The 19,531-nt window shown below is 36.1% G+C and overlaps 2 protein-coding genes across 2 annotated transcripts in view; both read right to left on the bottom strand.

The window, feature by feature from the left end:
• Positions 1-9,072, bottom strand: part of klhl14 (kelch-like family member 14) — a 50,082-nt gene extending 41,010 nt beyond the window's left edge. Inside the window, exon 1 of the mRNA XM_055182167.2 lies at positions 9,058-9,072. The gene's annotated coding sequence lies outside the window, so the exon portion shown is untranslated. The remainder of the gene's footprint in view (positions 1-9,057) is intronic.
• ccdc178 (coiled-coil domain containing 178) overlaps positions 8,625-19,531 on the bottom strand; it is a 41,987-nt gene continuing 31,080 nt past the window's right edge. The window contains exons 18-19 of the mRNA XM_055182163.2: positions 16,928-17,062; positions 8,625-9,292 (exon numbers count right to left, since the gene is read on the bottom strand). Of these exons, the coding sequence (XP_055038138.2) occupies positions 9,158-9,292; positions 16,928-17,062 (270 nt within the window). The 3' untranslated portion in view covers positions 8,625-9,157. The remainder of the gene's footprint in view (positions 9,293-16,927; positions 17,063-19,531) is intronic.

The following is a 19,531-nucleotide window of genomic DNA, read 5'->3' as shown; positions in this document are numbered from 1 at the left end:
GTGTTCCCTGGGATCGAACCCTTGCCCTTTTGTGGTGCTAACACACAGACTGAGCAACATGCTAACAGATACTACTGTGTTTTAAAGAGGTTTCACGGTATTTATTATACTTACCTTTTGTTAGAATAGACACACATTAAAACCATTTCATACAACCTACCTACAATCCATCTTTTAAGCATAGACAATAAACACACACACAGACACAGACACTATTGCATCTAGCATCAGCTCTTCCTTTAATCTTACACAAACATTCATTTCAGAAAAAAGAGCAGAAATCCTGATACATTAAGACTTTAATTTCTCTCCAATCTTTTGTTTTGACTCCAGCGTTTCCCTCTTCGAAAAAGCGTTTTGTGTCTAATATGGTCAGCGCCACGCAATTACTCCCTCCAGTGAAAAGTGAAACAAACGCAGGGCAAGCAAAGCATTTTGCATTATCTGCGCTCCTTGGATAGTCTAACCATAATAACTGTAAGACAACGTCAAGCCGAGGCTGCCAAGCTCATCTAGCATGCATTAGGACTTTAGAAATGAAGTTTTACTCGAGGTGAAATGAGTGTTGGATACTGTCGGTCGGATGCTGGAGCTCTGCCATGTTTTTGTGCATTTTTCTGAGAAGAATATAAATGCACATGTATGAATCTGTATACATCTACAGCATATGGGTAGTTGGCATGATATTTCAAACTGTTTTGGCAGTGTCCTATGGTATATTATGATATAATCGAATATCTATCTCAGTAGTGATTTAGTTCACATGTTGGTTTTATAAGCTCATTTATAAAAATTGGGTCAAATATTGGGTCAAATATTGGATTGTTGGGTCAAATATAACCCAGAAAATGTTTATATTTGACCCAACAATCAAGCACGGGTTAAATTCGCAAATTCGAAAAGTGAAGCCAAAATATTTTGAGCGCCCCCTGTTGGCTGACTGCAGCATAGGTCATAAACCCCACCCTCTCCATGTAAACGAAAGGGACAGTGTAAAAAATTCAAATTACACTTTAAATACATTTTTCACAACAATAGTTTCTGTTACCTGTTAATAGTTTGGTTTAAGGGTCAGTGACAAAAACGGTTTGGCAAGATGAGAAATTCAAAAATCTTTTTAAAAAACTTGTTTTAAAAGCACGCATCAAATTTATTTCAATGAACATAGTGTATTTATGTTAATTTTATGCAATAAAAATTATATTTGCACTATTTTTATAAAAAGTTAAGACTGAATGGACCTGAACATGTCAAATGGTGTAACCGGCAATTGCGCCAAAGAATTAGAAATATTAAATATTTTATCCACCTTGATATCATGTAAGCGTAATCATAAAAATCATTTTAAAATATAATTTTATTCGTAATTTTTAAATTATTATTTATCGTTATTGTTATTTCTAATTAGATGTAAATTTTAATACGTTTTTGTAATATTTGTCCAGACATATGCTGAAAACAGCTCTGTTTTCTAAATAATCTTTGATAAATGATGTAAAAAATCATATTACACTAAACTAGATGATTATATTTATTCCACATTTTTTTATGAATATATTTATATTTTCAATTAAAAAAATACTGGTTACACCATTTGACACAGACTGGTTACACCACACTGACATTTTTGCAATAATCCCCCAAATATTCTTTTAAAATGAAATAAAACCAGAAATTTTAGACTTTGTTCTTAAAAAAGAGAATTTATGCAAGTAATCTGCAAATTTATTTTTAAATTTTAACCCTTTTACATTTATTTAACCATACGGACACAAAATAATTAATGTCATGTCATTGACCCTTAAATAGATAGTTTACCCAAAAATGAAATTAAATGTTGTTCCAAACTTGAATCATTTTCTTTGTTCTGCCCAACACAAATAAAGATAGTAAAAATAGATCTGGGGCACCATTCTTTTTTCCTACTATAGAAGTCAATAGTGCCCCAGATAATTTTTTCAAAATATCTTCATTCGTGTTCATCAGAACAAAAACACCTATACAGGTTTGGAACAACTTGAGGGTGAGTAAATGATGCCCGAATTTTCATTTTTAGGTGAACCATCCCTTCAAGTTAGTTATGAGAGGCTGTGACAAACGGAAACATATGCATTGTGAACAGCGCTATACATATAAATGTGAATCATGCCACACACACACTCGGCATCCACAATGACGTTAGGCCCGAATCAAAGCCTCGTTTTTCTCCCGCGCTTCACTCTTGTTGTCACAGTGTAAGTATTAATAAAGAGATTTTGTCAGACGTAACTCGTGTTTAATTGCCGCCAGGTTGATTTGACTGAATCCGTCCTTCACATCCCGCGTTTCTTTCGTTCTCTCTCCCTCTTTTTTCGTTCATCTCCATTTCATATCTTTCCCCCTTACTGCACCCATCGAATTGGCACCAAACCCTTCAAGATGTCCCCAGCAGGCTCGTGCATCGCTGGCCGCGTAGTAGACTGTGTGGTTTCCTTTAAACAGCTGTAATTTGTATTTCCAATCACTGTGCTGATTTCTGCTCATTATATCGCTGTTTCACACCGGTAAGTGAGCAAAAGTTTGGATTGATTGACTCTAATTAACTAAAAAACGTTCCGAGCCACGGGTTTATTACCATGCTAGCTAGCCACAAATGTCAAAGACTTTCACAAATTATTATCCTGTTAAGATGAATGTGTGGGAGGCAGAAAAGTGTGGAGACAAAGAGAACATATATTATTTTCATGACGAATTTGTTTATCGGTCTCGTTTTTTTCCCTTCACGTTTTCAGGTGCTTTTTTTCCAATTAAACACACACAGACACTCTTCAGCATCTGTACACATTTCAAGGGTTGTCAACGTGTTTCGGCATGAAGTCTGTGAGTTTATAAGTGCGTGTCTGGTAATTATAATCTCTTGGCACCGTGAGGGCCAAAATTAATATTTGAACAGATTTATTCATTTGAGTCTGATAGTTTAGGCCCAAACTTTAATTTTATCTTATCACGTTTTCATTTTTAGATAGATTTTAGATCGATCAAGCAATAAATGCTACTATTTTATCAATTTGATTCACTAAGATGATTCACTAATACTTTTGAATCATCAATACCGATGTGCAGATATAAGATCTTCTGTAAGTCTCCTGCTTTTCTGATATTTTTCTAACAAAATATCCTCTCGGCAGTACTGTTTAAAAACAGCAAAACTGCAGTGTTTTGACAAAGACGGACATCTTAATATGAACTCAACCCCTTCTCACCACATTCATCCAGGTCTAAATGATATGAGCCGCTTACATCAGTATACTAAACAAGTGATCCATTTGAAATTTGATTTTATTGTAAGGAGAGACACCGGCCCCCAATTTTTTTTTACAAAAGAGCAAACTTGAAGCAATAATATTTGTTGCGTAAAATCTCCTATAATTAAATCTGCGCTATTATATAGTTCTTAACTATGACCTCAGTCTGGTTCACAAAGCAAGTAAAGCAGGTATACAATCCAGCAAGCGTGCATGCATATATGTAATAGAGTCGTCTGGCGGTAGCTAACCCACTGTAAGCTTTGATGCATGTTTCTGTTGAAATTAATGGCAATGGTGTTTCCTGGCCGCGTGTCATTTATTTCAGAGGATTGATTGGAGGCTGGAAGAGCAGACAAATGTGTTTGGGAAGTGTTCTCATTTAAAATATGGCTGTCTGACCTGGAAGAGATAGCAAAGAGACGATCCATCCTTCAAAATATGACCGAGACATCCAGGGGTGCCAGAAAAGTTTGCTGTAGACTCAGAAAGTGCATGCGATAAAACACAACTGTACTAACAGATGGATTTGTACAAACGTTCATATGAAAACAATCCTTATATTGGTTTGTTTCTGCGAGTGGCACAGTAATTACAGTACTTTACCGTGGTTTATCAACGAAATACATGGGTTTGAGCGACTTGCATGCACAAAATAAGCGGATATCTATCAGAAATCAGCTGAAATTATAGAAACCTGTTTTAATGGGTTGTATACACAGTGCATGCAAATCAATAAACTGGCTACACAGAAGACTGCGTTTACACAGGATTTGTAGATTTGTTTGATTATGAATTGTTTAAAACAGAGGCAATTTCTCCTTAGTTCTTGTTTTTGAGGCAACAATATTGATAAGTTTTCACAGAGACGTGTTATTCTCACAAGCTGTTTCTCCGCCTCCATCGTCTGAATGATTCTCACGAAACCATTGAAACACCACGGCACTAATGATTTTAGCTTTAAAATGTGTAATATAGTAACATTAAAAAGCATCAGAATTAACACAATACTGTGTTCTACCTTGCACAATGTGTGATTTCAACATAAGAATTTATAATTTATAATTTTATCTCATTTTCTGCTGAAATTCTCATTACCGCAATGTGTCCGGCTGTGTTTGAACATGCGTTATGTTGTAATTTAATCAAATCAACACAAAAATATTAAGAAAAAAATAAATGGATGTTTTGCTAGACTACTTTAGATGACAGAAAAAATATTTAATGAATATTCATGTATAATAATAATGAAGAAAAATTAGGGAAATGATGTGTCCATGCCTGATGTTCTCATCCTCCGCAACACTTTTTGAGAACAGTTTAAGCACACATACAGAATTTTAATAAAGTTTGATTTTGAGTGACCAAGCACATGGACCAGTTACTTCAAGATGGCTACCAGGTAAGATCATTTTTTTACAGTTAATTTGAAATATTGTCTTGCCAGAATGCTTACACGACATTTTGATTATCATTACCGCAACAGATGCTTATTAAATGTTAATTTAATTAATAGAAGCATAATACTTTGATTTTAAATGCATGTGCAGAATCTCCAAATTATGTTCTTTCAGGTTTGTCATGTCATTTTGAAAATATGTCAGTGTTGATGTTTTCTGACTGTTGCGGTAATGAGATTTTTTTAGGACTAATTTTTTAAATTATGTTACAAAAAGTGTTAAATGATAAGTAAAAGTTTTTAAATTAATTTTCCCATTTACTCCAGACTTTGTTTTTCAATGTCTGGTGGGAAAAAAAGTAAATTTAAGCAATTTTTACATTTTCATGCTTGACATTTTTAAAACCAAGTTTTCGTGAGAATCACCCGTTTACTGGATACGAAAGGCAGATTGCTTCATGGCCACTATTACAAAAGGTTTGTCTCTCAATGATTATTGTGAAAGAAATGATGTAATCATCCAAATTCAAACATGTGTCTGATATGATCAGCGACCCGATTTGCTTGCGAGCACATCAGGAGGTGTAAGATTTGATTTTTGTAAACATTATCAAAAATTACATGATAATCTGAGCCGAACCAATCAAGTCCAGGGCCGATTTTCTCTTGGATTTTGTGGAGTGGTAAATTCAGGTAGTTAGTCCTGTAGTGTGTGTCTTGCTTTACTGTTCTAAAGATGTCAGAAATCTTTCTCATGAGTTTCTACAGCAGTTGAGTGTCTCTCGGCCATCCAAAAACGTTCTTTCTGTATTCTCCAGTATTAAAGTTCATATTTATTTATAAAAAGCCTATTTATTCTTGTAAAACTAATTTTTTACTACTTTGTATACATGTCACATCCATATCTACATAGTTTCTTCAAATCTGTTTTAAAGGGGAACTGATAAACCTTTAATGGTTCTTTGCAGCTTTGGTTGAATTGAAAACCATCATTTATAAAGAACAAATTTATTGTTTTTTTATTATTGTTCTGCATTATTTTTTGATAAACACACACCTGACCTGTCAAATGTCTTAAAGTAACCCCCAGAGCAAAGTCTGTGGTATAAGCTTTTGACATTACATTTCTTTATGATTATTCAGGCCCCGTTTACACATACATGGTTATTTTGAAAAACTTAGACATTTACCTTCGTTTGCGCCCTTCGTTTACACGTAAACGGAGAATTCGCCTCTGAAAGTGATTTTTTCTTAAAACTCCAACCAGGGGTGCGTTTCCCGAAAGCATCGTTAGCGAACTACTGTCGTAAGTTTCGTCGTTACTGACAAAGTTCAACGATTTGGTGTTTCCCGCATAGTTCAAACGAACATTCGCAAGCTGCATCACAAACTTGTGTGGTTTGAACGACAGCTCTATACCTGTCGTTAGAAGCGTCATTCCTTGTTATTATAATATGTAGACTTACGTTGATCATGCTTTTGATTCAAATAAGCAAAAAACATGTAGTACATTCTATATCCATCATTCTAAATATATAAAAACTTTATTTTACGTCTTTAAGTTTGTAAACAGAATTAAAGTGCTGCATTTGAAAACTGCGCATGTGCACAGTCATACGAGCTTTAAGACCCTGGGGAATCTCTGGGAGGAGTGACGTAAGAGGGAACTTGCGCATTAATTGAATATCTTGAAAATAAACAACAGATAACTAAATCACGATAACAAAACCAGTCTTCCGAAGCAATATATGTTATTTACAGCATCAAATCGATGCTCCCACCTCCCACGTGACATCATCAACTATGTTGTTGAACCAACATAGTTCAAACGACGAATCTGCAACAAAGTTACTGTGCTTTCGGGAAACAGTCGTGACAAGGATGACTGTTTCTCCAACTATGCATCATACTATGTTGGTTCAGCAGCGAGTTACGTCGTTGTTACTGGAAACGCACCCCAGAGTGGAGATTTTTAAAATCTTTGTTCGTACGTTTGTATACTGAGACAAACGGGTGTTTAGGCAGCCAAAGTGTTAATTTACCTACATCAAAAGTGCAACCTTGCTGTTGTTGCTGTTTTGGGGATTCTGATTGGCTAACGTGGGTTTCAGCTTCTCGTTACACCGCCACCAACAGGTTTGGCATGCTCTTGACATATATACACGGGTACGTGTAAATTAAACATTTTCTAAAAACTGACATGTGTGCACAATGTTATTTTTAAAACCGGAGAGGTTGAAATGTCAGTTTATAAAATAGCCGTCCACGTGTAAACGTAGCCTCAGAACACTGTTTTTGGTTTTATTTAAATCGAAATTAAGTCTGTACCTCGAACTTCGAATTAAAAAATGGAATCGTCGATGCTGCCATGCCCCCATTTAAACATGACTTATTGGGGTATAGTCTCACAATATCGTCTGACGTTAATAAAAGTGCGTATTTAAGGTGCAAAGTACTGACAGGAATGTTCATCTGAAAGGAAGTTTAATTTGATCAGGTATGTCGGTGTACCATATTTTTCCACTGGCAGCACGACTAACATGGCAGGACATCTCCGGGTTCAAGGTCAGATATTATATTTCATAAAAGTCTAGTCTAAAAATGGCAAGGCATTTTTTTGTACTTTCAAAAAAACGAAAAATCGAGAATCAAACCGTGACCTTAGAATCGAAAATGTAATTGAATTTGGAGAATCGTGACACCCCTAGTACACTGTCTGAAAAAAATGGTCAAAAAAATGGTTACTAGCTATCACTTTGGCGAGTTCCCTTTCAAACACGTTTGCCCCTTAAAGCAACACTAAAGAGTTTTTGCTCTTTGCTCCCCCTACAGGTTGGAATCGGAATTGTCCATTACCACTGTCGTAAATAATTTAGCCTACTACAGCAAAGCTGGCTCTGATTGGATTGTAGATCTGCTGTAAAGCAAGTTTTTGTAGTTTTCACTCCAACTACAGGACCGCGACCCGATGGTTGGAAACTTCTTTAGTGCGGTTTTGGCCGATGGGGGGCTGCAAAGCGAATGTGAAAGTGCCGTTCACCGTGTTTCAAGTGGATGAACAACTGAAACTTTTTTGGAAACGTTTTTTTAAGGTAAAAAGACTCTTTACTGTTGCTTTAAGGTACCACTTTAGAAACGTCAAAACTGTACCTTTTCTGTCACAGGGGTGGTACACTCAAAGGTTCATTTTTGTACCTTTATGGGTATACAACACTTTGAAATGTTGTACCTTTACAATATTATACCCTAAGGACCTATTTGTACCTTTAAGAGCCAAATTTGTATTAGTTAAATGTTAGGGATACAAAACATTTAACTGTACCTTAAAAAGGTACCCAATAGGTCCTCTTAAAGTACAGTAATGTACCCAAAAAGGTACAACATTGTATGTTTTGTATACCAAACGGGTACAAAACAGAACCTTAGGGTACCACCCCCAATGACAGTGCATACATATCTGTACCTAAATGGTACAAATTAGGACCTTTTTTTAAGGGTACCACCTCAGTGACAGCTGGGATCATTATTTGATTAATTTTCCAAAGTATTCCATTCACACCTGATGTCTTGCTTTTTGTCAATTATAACTTAAATTTAAATAAAACTGAGTTTTGTTACGTTTCATAATGGCACACGGTTTAAAAATAATACACAGATAGCATAAAAAAATGAAAAGGCGCATATACCACAACAGCAAAATGAAAACTCATTTTTGTAAATGAAACCTATTTGTCGACGGAGCACATCAGACTTGTGAAGCGGGGTAAATTAGAAGGCTCGCGTTTCGGTGGGGTTGCGCGGAATGCCAGTGGGTAGCGTTCACACAACATCCCTCTGTGCATACTATTTACCCCTGGATTGCTTCAGGCTAATGTCTCAATAATTTTCCCTCTTTTTTTCGCAGGTCCTTCCCACAAAGGACTTGACTAATGATCCATGGACAAAATGAAGCATTCAAATTTATTCATTAATCATTCATCTCCAGCTCATTGAAAATGCTAAACTTCCACAAAATTAAGATTGAATATTGAAAAGTGATTGAGGAAGACAGCTCTCTGAGCGGAGAGAGGAAAAAGCGCAAACAATCAAGAAAAGGAGAGAAAAATGAGAAGGAAGAAGATGCGGCAGAGTCCAACCCGAGCCTGGTTAGGGTTACGCAGGTATACTATCAGCTAGTTAAGGTCAGAGGAGTTTAACTAGGTGTAATTAGATCCAAGAATCTAGAGAAGCGTAGAATTTCTGTCAACACAGCCCCCTAATTATTCTCTTTTCCAATTAATGGTGACATAGATTAATTATCTGATGAGGCAAAGCCAATTGCAATCATTCACCCCGCTAAAATTAGATCATTCCTGACAGCACCATGAAAGTCACCTGTTTCATTGTTATGGATTGGGCTATGAGCAGTGGATAGAGGAGAGAGTGAAGCATGCTGGGGCTTTAAGGAAGTCGTCTGGCACAGGTGAGCGTCCGATTACTCCGTTATCCGAACCGTAGGCATCCGTCCGGCGTCTCCGTTCGCTTGCCCCGGGACACGGTTGCCCGTCGAGTCGTCTGTCGGGGCGAGCAGGAACTCGGAGAGGCGGTAGATCGCGTTTGACAACTCCTCCTGTTTGAACAGGCAAGCAAATGAAATCAATGAGTGTTGACTAATTTATTAAAAAAACATTGAGACAGAAATCTTGGGCACTGATGACCAGCGTATGCATTTTTTTGGTAAACAACCTATCAGAAATAATCCTTGTCTTGTGACCCTTTCTGTAAAATCCAGGTTAAATTTTCATAATCTAATGAATTAATCTAACTTTGATTTCAATTTAATTACTCAATATTAACTCCTTAATATTAAAAAATAAATAATAATGCAATAAAGTATATATTTTATACATAAAAGTATCACAAAAAAAAATGAGGTTTGTGTTACACTTTTAATGGTTTTACCACCAACGGGCACTAGGTGTCACGGGTTTGCTGCATACTCTTGTCACAAATTAAAAAATGACTTCATACATTTTCTCAGAATGATTTTTACGTAGAAAACAAGTAAATCACTAAAAATAGGTTTGGGTCACAAAAGTTTGAGCTGTGATGTGATGTCAGCAGGCCTTCCCAGACTTTTATTTTTATAAGCTGGAGAGTGAAAAAAGATGAAACGAAGGAAGGAGGCAAAGACAGGTGATGCCACACTCCTGTTGAAATGTGCGTGAGGGTTCAGCGCGCGTCTGTTTTATGAGAAAACCCTCAGCAACCAGTTTTTCTATTAAACTGCCTTTTATACTGCATTTTATACATAAAAGTATCACAAAAAAAATGAGGTTTGTGTTACACTATTTAGTGGTTTTACAAACAACGGCCACTAGGTGTCACCGGTTTGCTGCATACTCTTGTCACAAATTAATAAATTACTTTCACAGAATGATCTTTATGTAGAAAACAGTAAATCACTAAAAAGGTTTTGGGTCACAAAAGTTTCAGCTGTGATGTGATGTCAGCATGCCTCCCCAGACTTTTATTTTGTAAGCTGGAGAGTGAAAAAAGACGAAACGAAGGAAGGAGACAAAGACAGGTTACGCCACACTCCTGTTGAAATGTGCGTGAGGGTTCAGCGTGCATCTGTTTTATGAAAAAACCATCAGCAACCAGTTTTTCTATTAAACTGCCTTTTATACTGCATTTTATACATAAAAGTATCACAAAAAAAATGAGGTTTGTGTTACACTATTTAGTGGTTTTACAAACAACGGCCACTAGGTGTAACCGGTTTGCTGCATACTCTTGTCACAAATTAATAAATGACTTTCACAGAATGATCTTTATGTAGAAAACAGTAAATCACTAAAAAGGTTTTGGGTCACAAAAGTTTGAGCTGTGATGTGATGTCATCAGGCCTCCCCAGACTTTTATTTTGTAAGCTGGAGAGTGAAAAAAGACGAAACGAAGAAAGGAGACAAAGGCAGGTTACGCCACACTCCTGTTGAAATGTGCGTGAGGGTTTAGCGTGCGTCTGTTTTATGAAAAAACCCTCAGCAACCAGTTTTTCTATTAAACTGCCTTTATACTGCATTTTATACATAAAAGTAAATCACAAAAAATGAGGTTTGTGTTACACTTTTAGTGGTTTTACCACCAACGGCCACTAGGTGTAACCGGTTTGCTGCATACTCTTGTCACAAATTAATAAATTACTTCATACATTTTCTCAGAATGATTTTTATGTAGAAAACAGCAGTAAATCACTAAAAATAGGTTTGGGTCACAAAAGTTGGAGCTGTGATGTGATGTCAGCAGGCCTCCCCAGACTTTTATTTTGTAAAGATGAAACGAAGGAAAGAGACAAAGACAGGTTACGCCACACTCCTGTTGAAATGTGCGTGAGGGTTCAGCGCGCGTCTGTTTTATGAGAAAACCCTCAGCAACCGGTTTTTCTATTAAACTGCCTTGCACTGTCAACCAGCTTGGGAATGTGAACTGGCTTAGCCATGCAGAAATTTTCTGACTAACAATTATATCAGAAACAAGATCTTGGATTACGGTCCCCGGAGAGCAGCGCGGTGGGCGTTCGCTCCAATTATTACCGGCCATTCACAACTCTCCACCCTGCTCTCTGTTGTTAGCAATTGTCAATTATGCTATCCCTGGTGTAAACTTGCATAACCCGGAACTGAGTGGCCGATCTTGCAGCACTGTTGCGAGATGACAGGCTTGTGTGCTTTCTTTCTGTCTTTTAACTCTTTCACCCTTTCTTTCTACATCAGAGCTTTGCCTGGAACCATTTGTGTTGGAAAAACACACCGCGACACATCAACGAAACACAATATTTAGCTACTAACTTAAGGTCCTGATTAGATGTCTTTTGCTTGTCGAATAAGTGACCCTGTCTGTGAAATCCAGGTTTAAGTCTCATAATCTAATGATGAGATTTGGAGCATCAATATTTGATTTCAGTCATTGATTTTTACTTACATTTCAATCTTTGACATGATCTTACTCAGTCAATATTAAAGATATCAGGGTTAAATTTTCACGAAATGTTCTTTACATTACGTAAGATGATTTTGTGTAGAAAACACCAAATCACAATAATGACTTTAGCTGGGTTTTATATTGAATAGCCATAGAATTAGGGGTTTTGATGACGGTTTTTTAATAAACCCAGCAAGCAATTTTGCGTTTGAAACACAGCCCAGATGTCTAGGCTAAAACAAGGCAAATTTTGTGAAAACGTAATAGATGTCTAACCACACTGCAAAAAATGATTTTGAAGAAAAAAACTTCTTAGTTTTTCAGTCTTGTTTTCCGTAAAAATATCAAAAAATTCTTAAATTAAGATGCTTTTTCTTGTTGAGCAAAACGACCCAAGAAAATAAGTCTAGTTTTTAGACCAAAAATATCAAATGTAAATGATTTTGTGCATAAAACATGCAAAAAAATCTGCCAATGTGGTAAGAAAATTTTTCTTGAATTTTTCTTGAATTTAGTGTTCAAGAAAAATTTTCAAGATTTTTTTGCTTATCCCACTGACATATTTTTTTTGCTTGTTTTATGCACAAAATGACTTAGGTTTGATATTTTTGGTCTGGAAACTAGACTTATATTCTTGGGTCATTTTGCTCATCGGGAAAAAGCATCTTGATTTGGGAGTTTTTAGATACTTTTACTGAAAACAAGACAAAAATACTAAGAATTTTTTTCTTGAAAATAATTTTTTGCAGTGCATAGACCAAAAACAAAATAAAATGTATCGTAATCACTGGCTGCGTTTCAATTACCCTTTAAATTGCGTAAATGAATAATGTGGCCAATAGAAACACGGCAATTTCGCATAAACTTCCATAAATTGCAAAAAAGTTATATGCTCGGGTGAGGTTGTTTGTTCTGCAATTCGAAAAATGAATATATTGCAAAACTGCAATGTAAACTTTTTTTCCGCATTTACAGGTCACCTGACGTTTGGTTGGAGGACAAGACAGAAGAAGTGTGTTCGACTTCATGTGGCGTCACAAGAACCGTCAAATGCAAGTCATCAAAATCAAATAAAAGCGACTCAAAGCATAAAATGCAGTCGACTTCCGAATCACTCTCATGGAATTTTTAAATCATCCGCATGTCGGTCTGCATGGCACCGTATGAAGCCTATCACATCCGTCGTTATGGTTTTTGAAATGCCAACAAAATTACGTTTTAGTCGTATAACATTGGTTGATGGAAACGGCGTCATTTCGCAACTTTTTGTCAACATTTAGAAAATAATGCAAAAGTTTTGTGCAAATCTTTAAAGGGGACATTTCACAAAACCTTTCTTAAGATCCGTAAGATAAATCCTTGGTGTCCCCAGAGTGCACATGTGAAGTTTTAGCTCAAAATACCATATAGAAATTTTTTTATAACATACTAAAATTGCCATTTTGTAGGTGTGGGTCAAAATAGTGCCATTTCAATTCAAATGAGCTGATGAAATGCAAACACTGATCACCATAATGGTGGTTTGTTGAAATTAAAACTCAACTGTGCTGTACATTTTTTTTGTTTTTAAATAGCAGTGCCATGGTTGTATAGTGCAGATTAAGGGGCGGTATTATTATAATAAGATCCCCTTTTGACATCACAAGGGGAGCTAAATTTCACTGAGCAATTTTTTTACATGCTTGCAGAGAATGATTCACCAAAACTAAGATATTGAGTTGATATTTTTCACATTTTTGGTAGTTGATAGAAGCACTGGGGACCCAATTATAGCACTTAAACATGGAAAAAGTCAGATTTTCATAAAATGTCCACTTTAATGGAAACGCAGCTACTTTTACTTACATGATGAAATATCATACAATCTCACAAATTATTAAGGCAAAAATGACATACAACCAAATATAAGTTGGGTTACCCATAACCAGACTAACCTATAGACCGGTGAAATGACAGTTCCCTACTGGTTGCCCATTATTAGTCAACAATGTTACACATGTCATTTAAAAGTAACCCAATGACCCAAGACTGCCAGTTTTGGGTCATTTTAAAAAGTGATGTTTTATCTCTATGACCTGCTATGTTATGTTTTTTAACGTATAGTCTCCTGTGCACTGTGCTTGTCTGTGTCAGGTCTGTGAGAGGAGATCAACGCTCAGCTGTGACAAAGTTTCGAGTAAGACCGCTCCTTTTGTCCTTCACACTCGGAGGAGCTTGAAGAACTCCTTGTCTTCACGCTTCATTCCCCAGCCGGACCTCCAGAGCCGGTCTCCCCTGACTGAGCCAAAAACACACCGCCGTTCACCTCATTATAAGCATGTATAGCACACCTTCAACTGAGGGGCAAATATCTTACGCCTTAGATCATCACGGTTATGTCGTTCCAACATAGAAATCACTTTGGATCTTGTCTAATAATAGTATTTCTGTACTAGATGGACATGTTTGACAGTTCCAGTGAGTCACTCGATGGCTCGCGTCGTGACCGTCACGTTTTTTGAAATGCCGTGTTGAATTAAAAACACATCTTAAGACACCTGCATTCTGTTCCATTCAGTTGCGCTGCGTCTAGCTCTTTCACGACATGAGAACGCATACTGTGCGTGCAGCCACTTAAAACCGACTAAATAGTTTTTCCCGAATTAACAATTTCTGAGTGCAGTCTTGTGTGCATTGGCAATGCTGTGTTATAGTCCTTCACCGTTGCAGATTTTTCAATGGCCGATACAGACAACTGAAAGCGAGGCGATTTTATGCTTACATTCATAATAGTGAAAATCGGGATGATTTATCAACTTGGCTCTATCATTACTGTACTTTTTTAGATATCCATTAATTTGTTAATAAACTACATTGCCCCTGAAAGCAATAGTTCACCCAAAAACGACAATTCTGTTAATATTTACCCATCCTTATATATTACCCACACTTTTTAAACATTTAAATATGAAAATGAAAGACTCTATTATCCAAAGAGACTTACTGTAAAAAATATCTAATCAACATATATTTTTATGTTACTTTAACTTAACAAATAAAGTTTAACAATTTAAAACAGTTTTTTACAAGTTAAGTTAACTTATCACAAGTCAAAACTTGTGTGACCACCTTGTATGTTCACCATGTGTGTTCCCTGAGGATAGATAGGTAGGTAGGTAGACAGACAGGCAGGCAGGCAGGCAGATATATAGATAGACAGATAGATAGAAAACAGATAGATAGGCAGCCAGCCAGCCAAATGTACAGCCAGGGATAGACGGATAGATAGACAGATAATAAGAAATATAGACAAACAGACAGATAGATAGATAGGCAGACAGACAGATAAATAGATAGGTGGACAGAAAGAAAGATAAATAGATAGACAGACAGGCAGGCATATAGATAGGCAGGCAGGCACATAGATAGATAGGCAGGCAGGCAGAAAGACAGACAGACACAATAGATAGAAAGACAGATAGACAGAGAGATAAATAGACAGACATAGATAGACAGACATAAAGACAGGCAGACAGACAAATGATGGATAGACAGAAAGATAAATAAATAGACAGACTTAAAGAGAGGCAGATATCTAGATAGGCAGATTTATAGAAAACAGATAGACAGGTAGATAGATAGACAGAAATAGATGGATAGACTTAAAGAAAGACAGACAGACAGATATATAGATAGACAGATAGATAGAAAACAGACAGACAGGTAGATAGATAGACAGAAATAGATAGACAGACTTAAAGAGAGTTAATAAAGCAATTGTGAATTGAATTGAATTGAATTGAACTTAAATAGAGGCAGACAGACAGATATACAGATAGGTAAATAGACAGACATGCCAGCAGCCGGCCAGCCAAATATACAGCCAGGGATAGACAGATAGATAGATAGATAATAAGAGATATAGACAAACAGACAGATAGATAGATAGGCAGACAGACAAATAGATAGATAGACAGAAAGAAAGAAAGATAAATAGATAGACAGACATATAGGTAGATAGACAGACAGATAGATATATAAATAGAAAACAGACAGACAGGTAGATAGACAGACATGCCGGCAGCGAGCCAGCCAAATATACAGCCAGGGATAGACAGATAGATAGATAGACAGGCAGGTAAGAAAGACAGTAAAAGTAGATAGACAGAAAGACAGACAGATATGTAGATAGACAGACATATAGATATACAGACCTACAGACATATAGATATACAGACCTACAGAGATATAGACAGACAGACAGACAGACAGATAGATAGATATATAGATAGATAGATAGATAGATAGATAGATAGATAGATAGATAGATAGATAGATAGATAGATAGATAGATAGACAGACAGATAGATAGATAGACAGACAGATACATAGATAGACAGACAGATACATAGATAGACAGACATATACATATACATAGATAGATAGACATATACATAGATAGACAGATACATAAATAGACAGATACATAGATAGACAGACAGACAGACAGACAGACATATACATAGATAGACAGACAGACAGATACATAGATAGACAGATAGACAATTACATAGACAGACAGACAGATACATATATAGACAGACATAGACAGATAGACAATTACATAGATAGACAGACAGATACATAGATAGACAGACAGATACATAGATAGACAGACAGATACATAGATAGACAGACATGTACATAGACAGATAGACAATTACATAGATAGACAGATATATAGATAGACAGACAGACAGATACAGATACATAGATAGACAGACAGTCAGACAGACACATAGATAGACAGACATATACATAGATAGACAGACAGTCAGACAGACACATAGATAGACAGACATATACATAGATAGACAGATACATAGATATACAAATACATAGATAGACAGACATATACATAGATATACATATACAACGATAGACAGACAGATACATAGATGGACAGACAGATAGATAGATATACAGACATAAAGACAGGCAGATTGATAAAAAACAGACAGACATAGACAGATAGACATGCCGCCAGCCAAATATACAGACCGACAGACAGACAGACAGACAGACAGACAGGCAGGTGGATAAAGAAATGTGGGTGAGTAAATGATGACAGAAGTCATTTTTGAGTAAACTATTGCTTAAACTTTATATTGAAATATCAAATAAATTTCCATCAGAGCCCCAAAACAAGCTTTAATCTGAATGCACTCGGGACGCATTGTTCTATATGTGGCTAAACAGTTTGTGTGTGTATGCATTTGTGGTGGTACTAAAGAGCCCATACCTGGAGGGCTTTCATTTTCTGGTTGTTCTGGTTGGAGTGGGCCTGGAATCGGGCCAGGGCTGCCCGCCTGTAGTCGCTGCGCTGTTTGAAGTATTTCAACATGGCTTTGTGCATCCTTTTCTGCAACAAAGAAAGCTGTGGAGGAAAGAAAAGAGAAAGAGGAGAGAGAGAGAGAGAGAGAAAGAGAGGGGGAATTGGTAAGGCAGGAGAGGAAATTAATGGCAGTGTTCAAGAAGAATGATGGAGGGAATAGAGAAAGCAGTCAATAGCCCATTCTGCAGTACACGGAGCTGACAGGAATTTCACAGTCTCTTGCGTTCCCTGCCCACTCATGTGCACTGGGCGGAAACCAGTCACATCTGGCTGCCAGGATGGGGGGTTAATTTTCTCTAAATGCTTCAGCGGTTTTGTTCTAGCTCAGGCAAACTCGGTGACTGCAAAGCTGATGAGTAAAATATTTCGACTTCACTCACTTTAACTTTATACCAATCCCCTCAAGACATATTTTACACATACACAAAAAGTCATGAACCCCCTGCCGCAACCAGAAATTATTCCGTGTATACTGACAAAACAAAAACCAGAGCATGTGTGTTTCTGTGTGTGTTGGAGTGAGAGAGATTAGAGAAGAGAGAGAGAGAGAAAGAGAGAGAGAGAGAGAGAGTAGTAAGGAAAGCATGCTGCTCTCTCTTTATTATTTGTGCAGTTTTCCAGAAAAAGGGGGTTTCAATTCGGAGGGATGCAGTCGCCCCATCTCTCCTCTCTCTTCTTTTAAGCTTATCATTGCTTGGCAATGTGTTCTGCAGAGCATGAATAAACTAAAGCGAATTAGCTCAGCCTTTAAGTGAACGAGTACAAAAATGTCCTTTATGTCGAAACCGGCATGGTCCTGTTAATGCTACCAGTTTAAAGACATACACGTGTCATGAAAAATAATACAAAACAAGATCTCATAATGAACAAAAACTTTATCTATGCAAATAAGAATAATTCATAAAAAAATGCATGCATTTTTATTTTAAATCTACCCCTTTTTAACAGTTTGACACTGTTTGACAAACATCCACATTGTCTGAAATGCTTTCGTATGCATTTGCTATCTAATTTAGACGTCAGTGTTACTAAAAAAAGGCAGTGAACCTTCTGTTTACAAGCAACTCATTTTGGAAGTTTAATCTGTGCTGTTTCAGCAATTACAGGCCTGTGGTTTGTACCTGTGACTACAACAAGGGGGCACTGTAGCTCTCTCACACATAATGGCAGAAATTTAACCATACGTTGTAAAACTTGTGTTTGCAAGTCAATTCAACCTATTATTTGAAGTTTTGAGTTGTGATAAGTTGACATTACTTATAAAAACAAGTTGAAATTGTAAAATAAAAGTAAAATAAAAATAGTTGTTGATTTGCAGTGTACTGACAAAACACCAGAACATCAATGTATATAATAACCTATATTAATGTGTTCATGTGTCAGTATTTTTCAGTAACACTTGACTTTACAATAAGGTTGTATTTGTTAACATTAGTTAATGCATTAGCTCAGTGGTTTTCAAACTGGGGGCCGCGAGATGGTGCCAGGGGGGCCCCAGTTTTATGACATTTTATAAAATACATTCATTTATCATGAATTCTGTGTAATTAAACCTAAAAAATAATAAGCCAACTAACCAAGAGCACTACTAGGTATAATTTTATATGTTTTGTTTAATTAAAATATTACATTTTAAAACTGTTTTTGTCATACATTTTCTTTCGAGGGGCCGCGAAAAAATGCACTGTACACAAGGGGGGGCCGCACGCTGAAAAAGTTTGGGAACCACTGCATTAGCTAACATCAACTAATAATGAGAATATAGTTTTTAACATTTATTAATCTTTGTTAATATTACTTATACCAATACAATTGTTCATGTTAGTTATGCATTAAAAATGTATTAGTAAATGCTGTAATTAACATGAACTAAGATTAATAAATGCTGTAGATGTCATGCTCATTTGTTAGTTCATGTTAGCTAATGCAACCTTATTGTAAAGTGTTACCCAATATTTATTAATATTGCTGCATAAAACAAACATCTATTCAATTGATATAAATGCAAAAAGTTTTACATTATACAAATTCAAACCTATATCGTGAGTGCTGTTGGTTGCAAATAACAGATATCTGTAAAGTTAGCTGTAAATATCTAACAAAAAATAACACATTTGCTTTCTGTTTGGTGTAAGCACACAAAGGCATTTTCAAAAGACTAAAAACATTACATACACTGCAAAAAATGATTTTCAAAAAATTTTTTTAGTATTTTTGTCTTGTTTTCAATATAAATATCTAAAAATTCTTACATTAAGAAGCTTTTTCTTGATGAGCAAAATGAGTCTAGTGAAAATAAGTCTAGTTTTTAGACCAAAAATATCAAATTTAATTGATTTTGTGCATAAAACAAGCAAAAAAATCTGCCAATGGGGTAAGCAAAAAAATCTTGAACATATTTCAAGAAAAATTAGCTTACCCCATTGGCAGATTTTTTTGCTTGTTTTATGCACAAAATCACTTAAATTTTATATTTTTGGTCTAAAAACTAGACTTATTTTCTTGGCTCAT

This window comes from Misgurnus anguillicaudatus, chromosome 25 (genome assembly GCF_027580225.2).
Source record: "Misgurnus anguillicaudatus chromosome 25, ASM2758022v2, whole genome shotgun sequence".
Lineage (NCBI taxonomy): Eukaryota > Metazoa > Chordata > Actinopteri > Cypriniformes > Cobitidae > Misgurnus > Misgurnus anguillicaudatus.
Note: the sequence above shows the minus strand (reverse complement) of the source record. Positions and strands in the feature narration are given on the sequence as shown.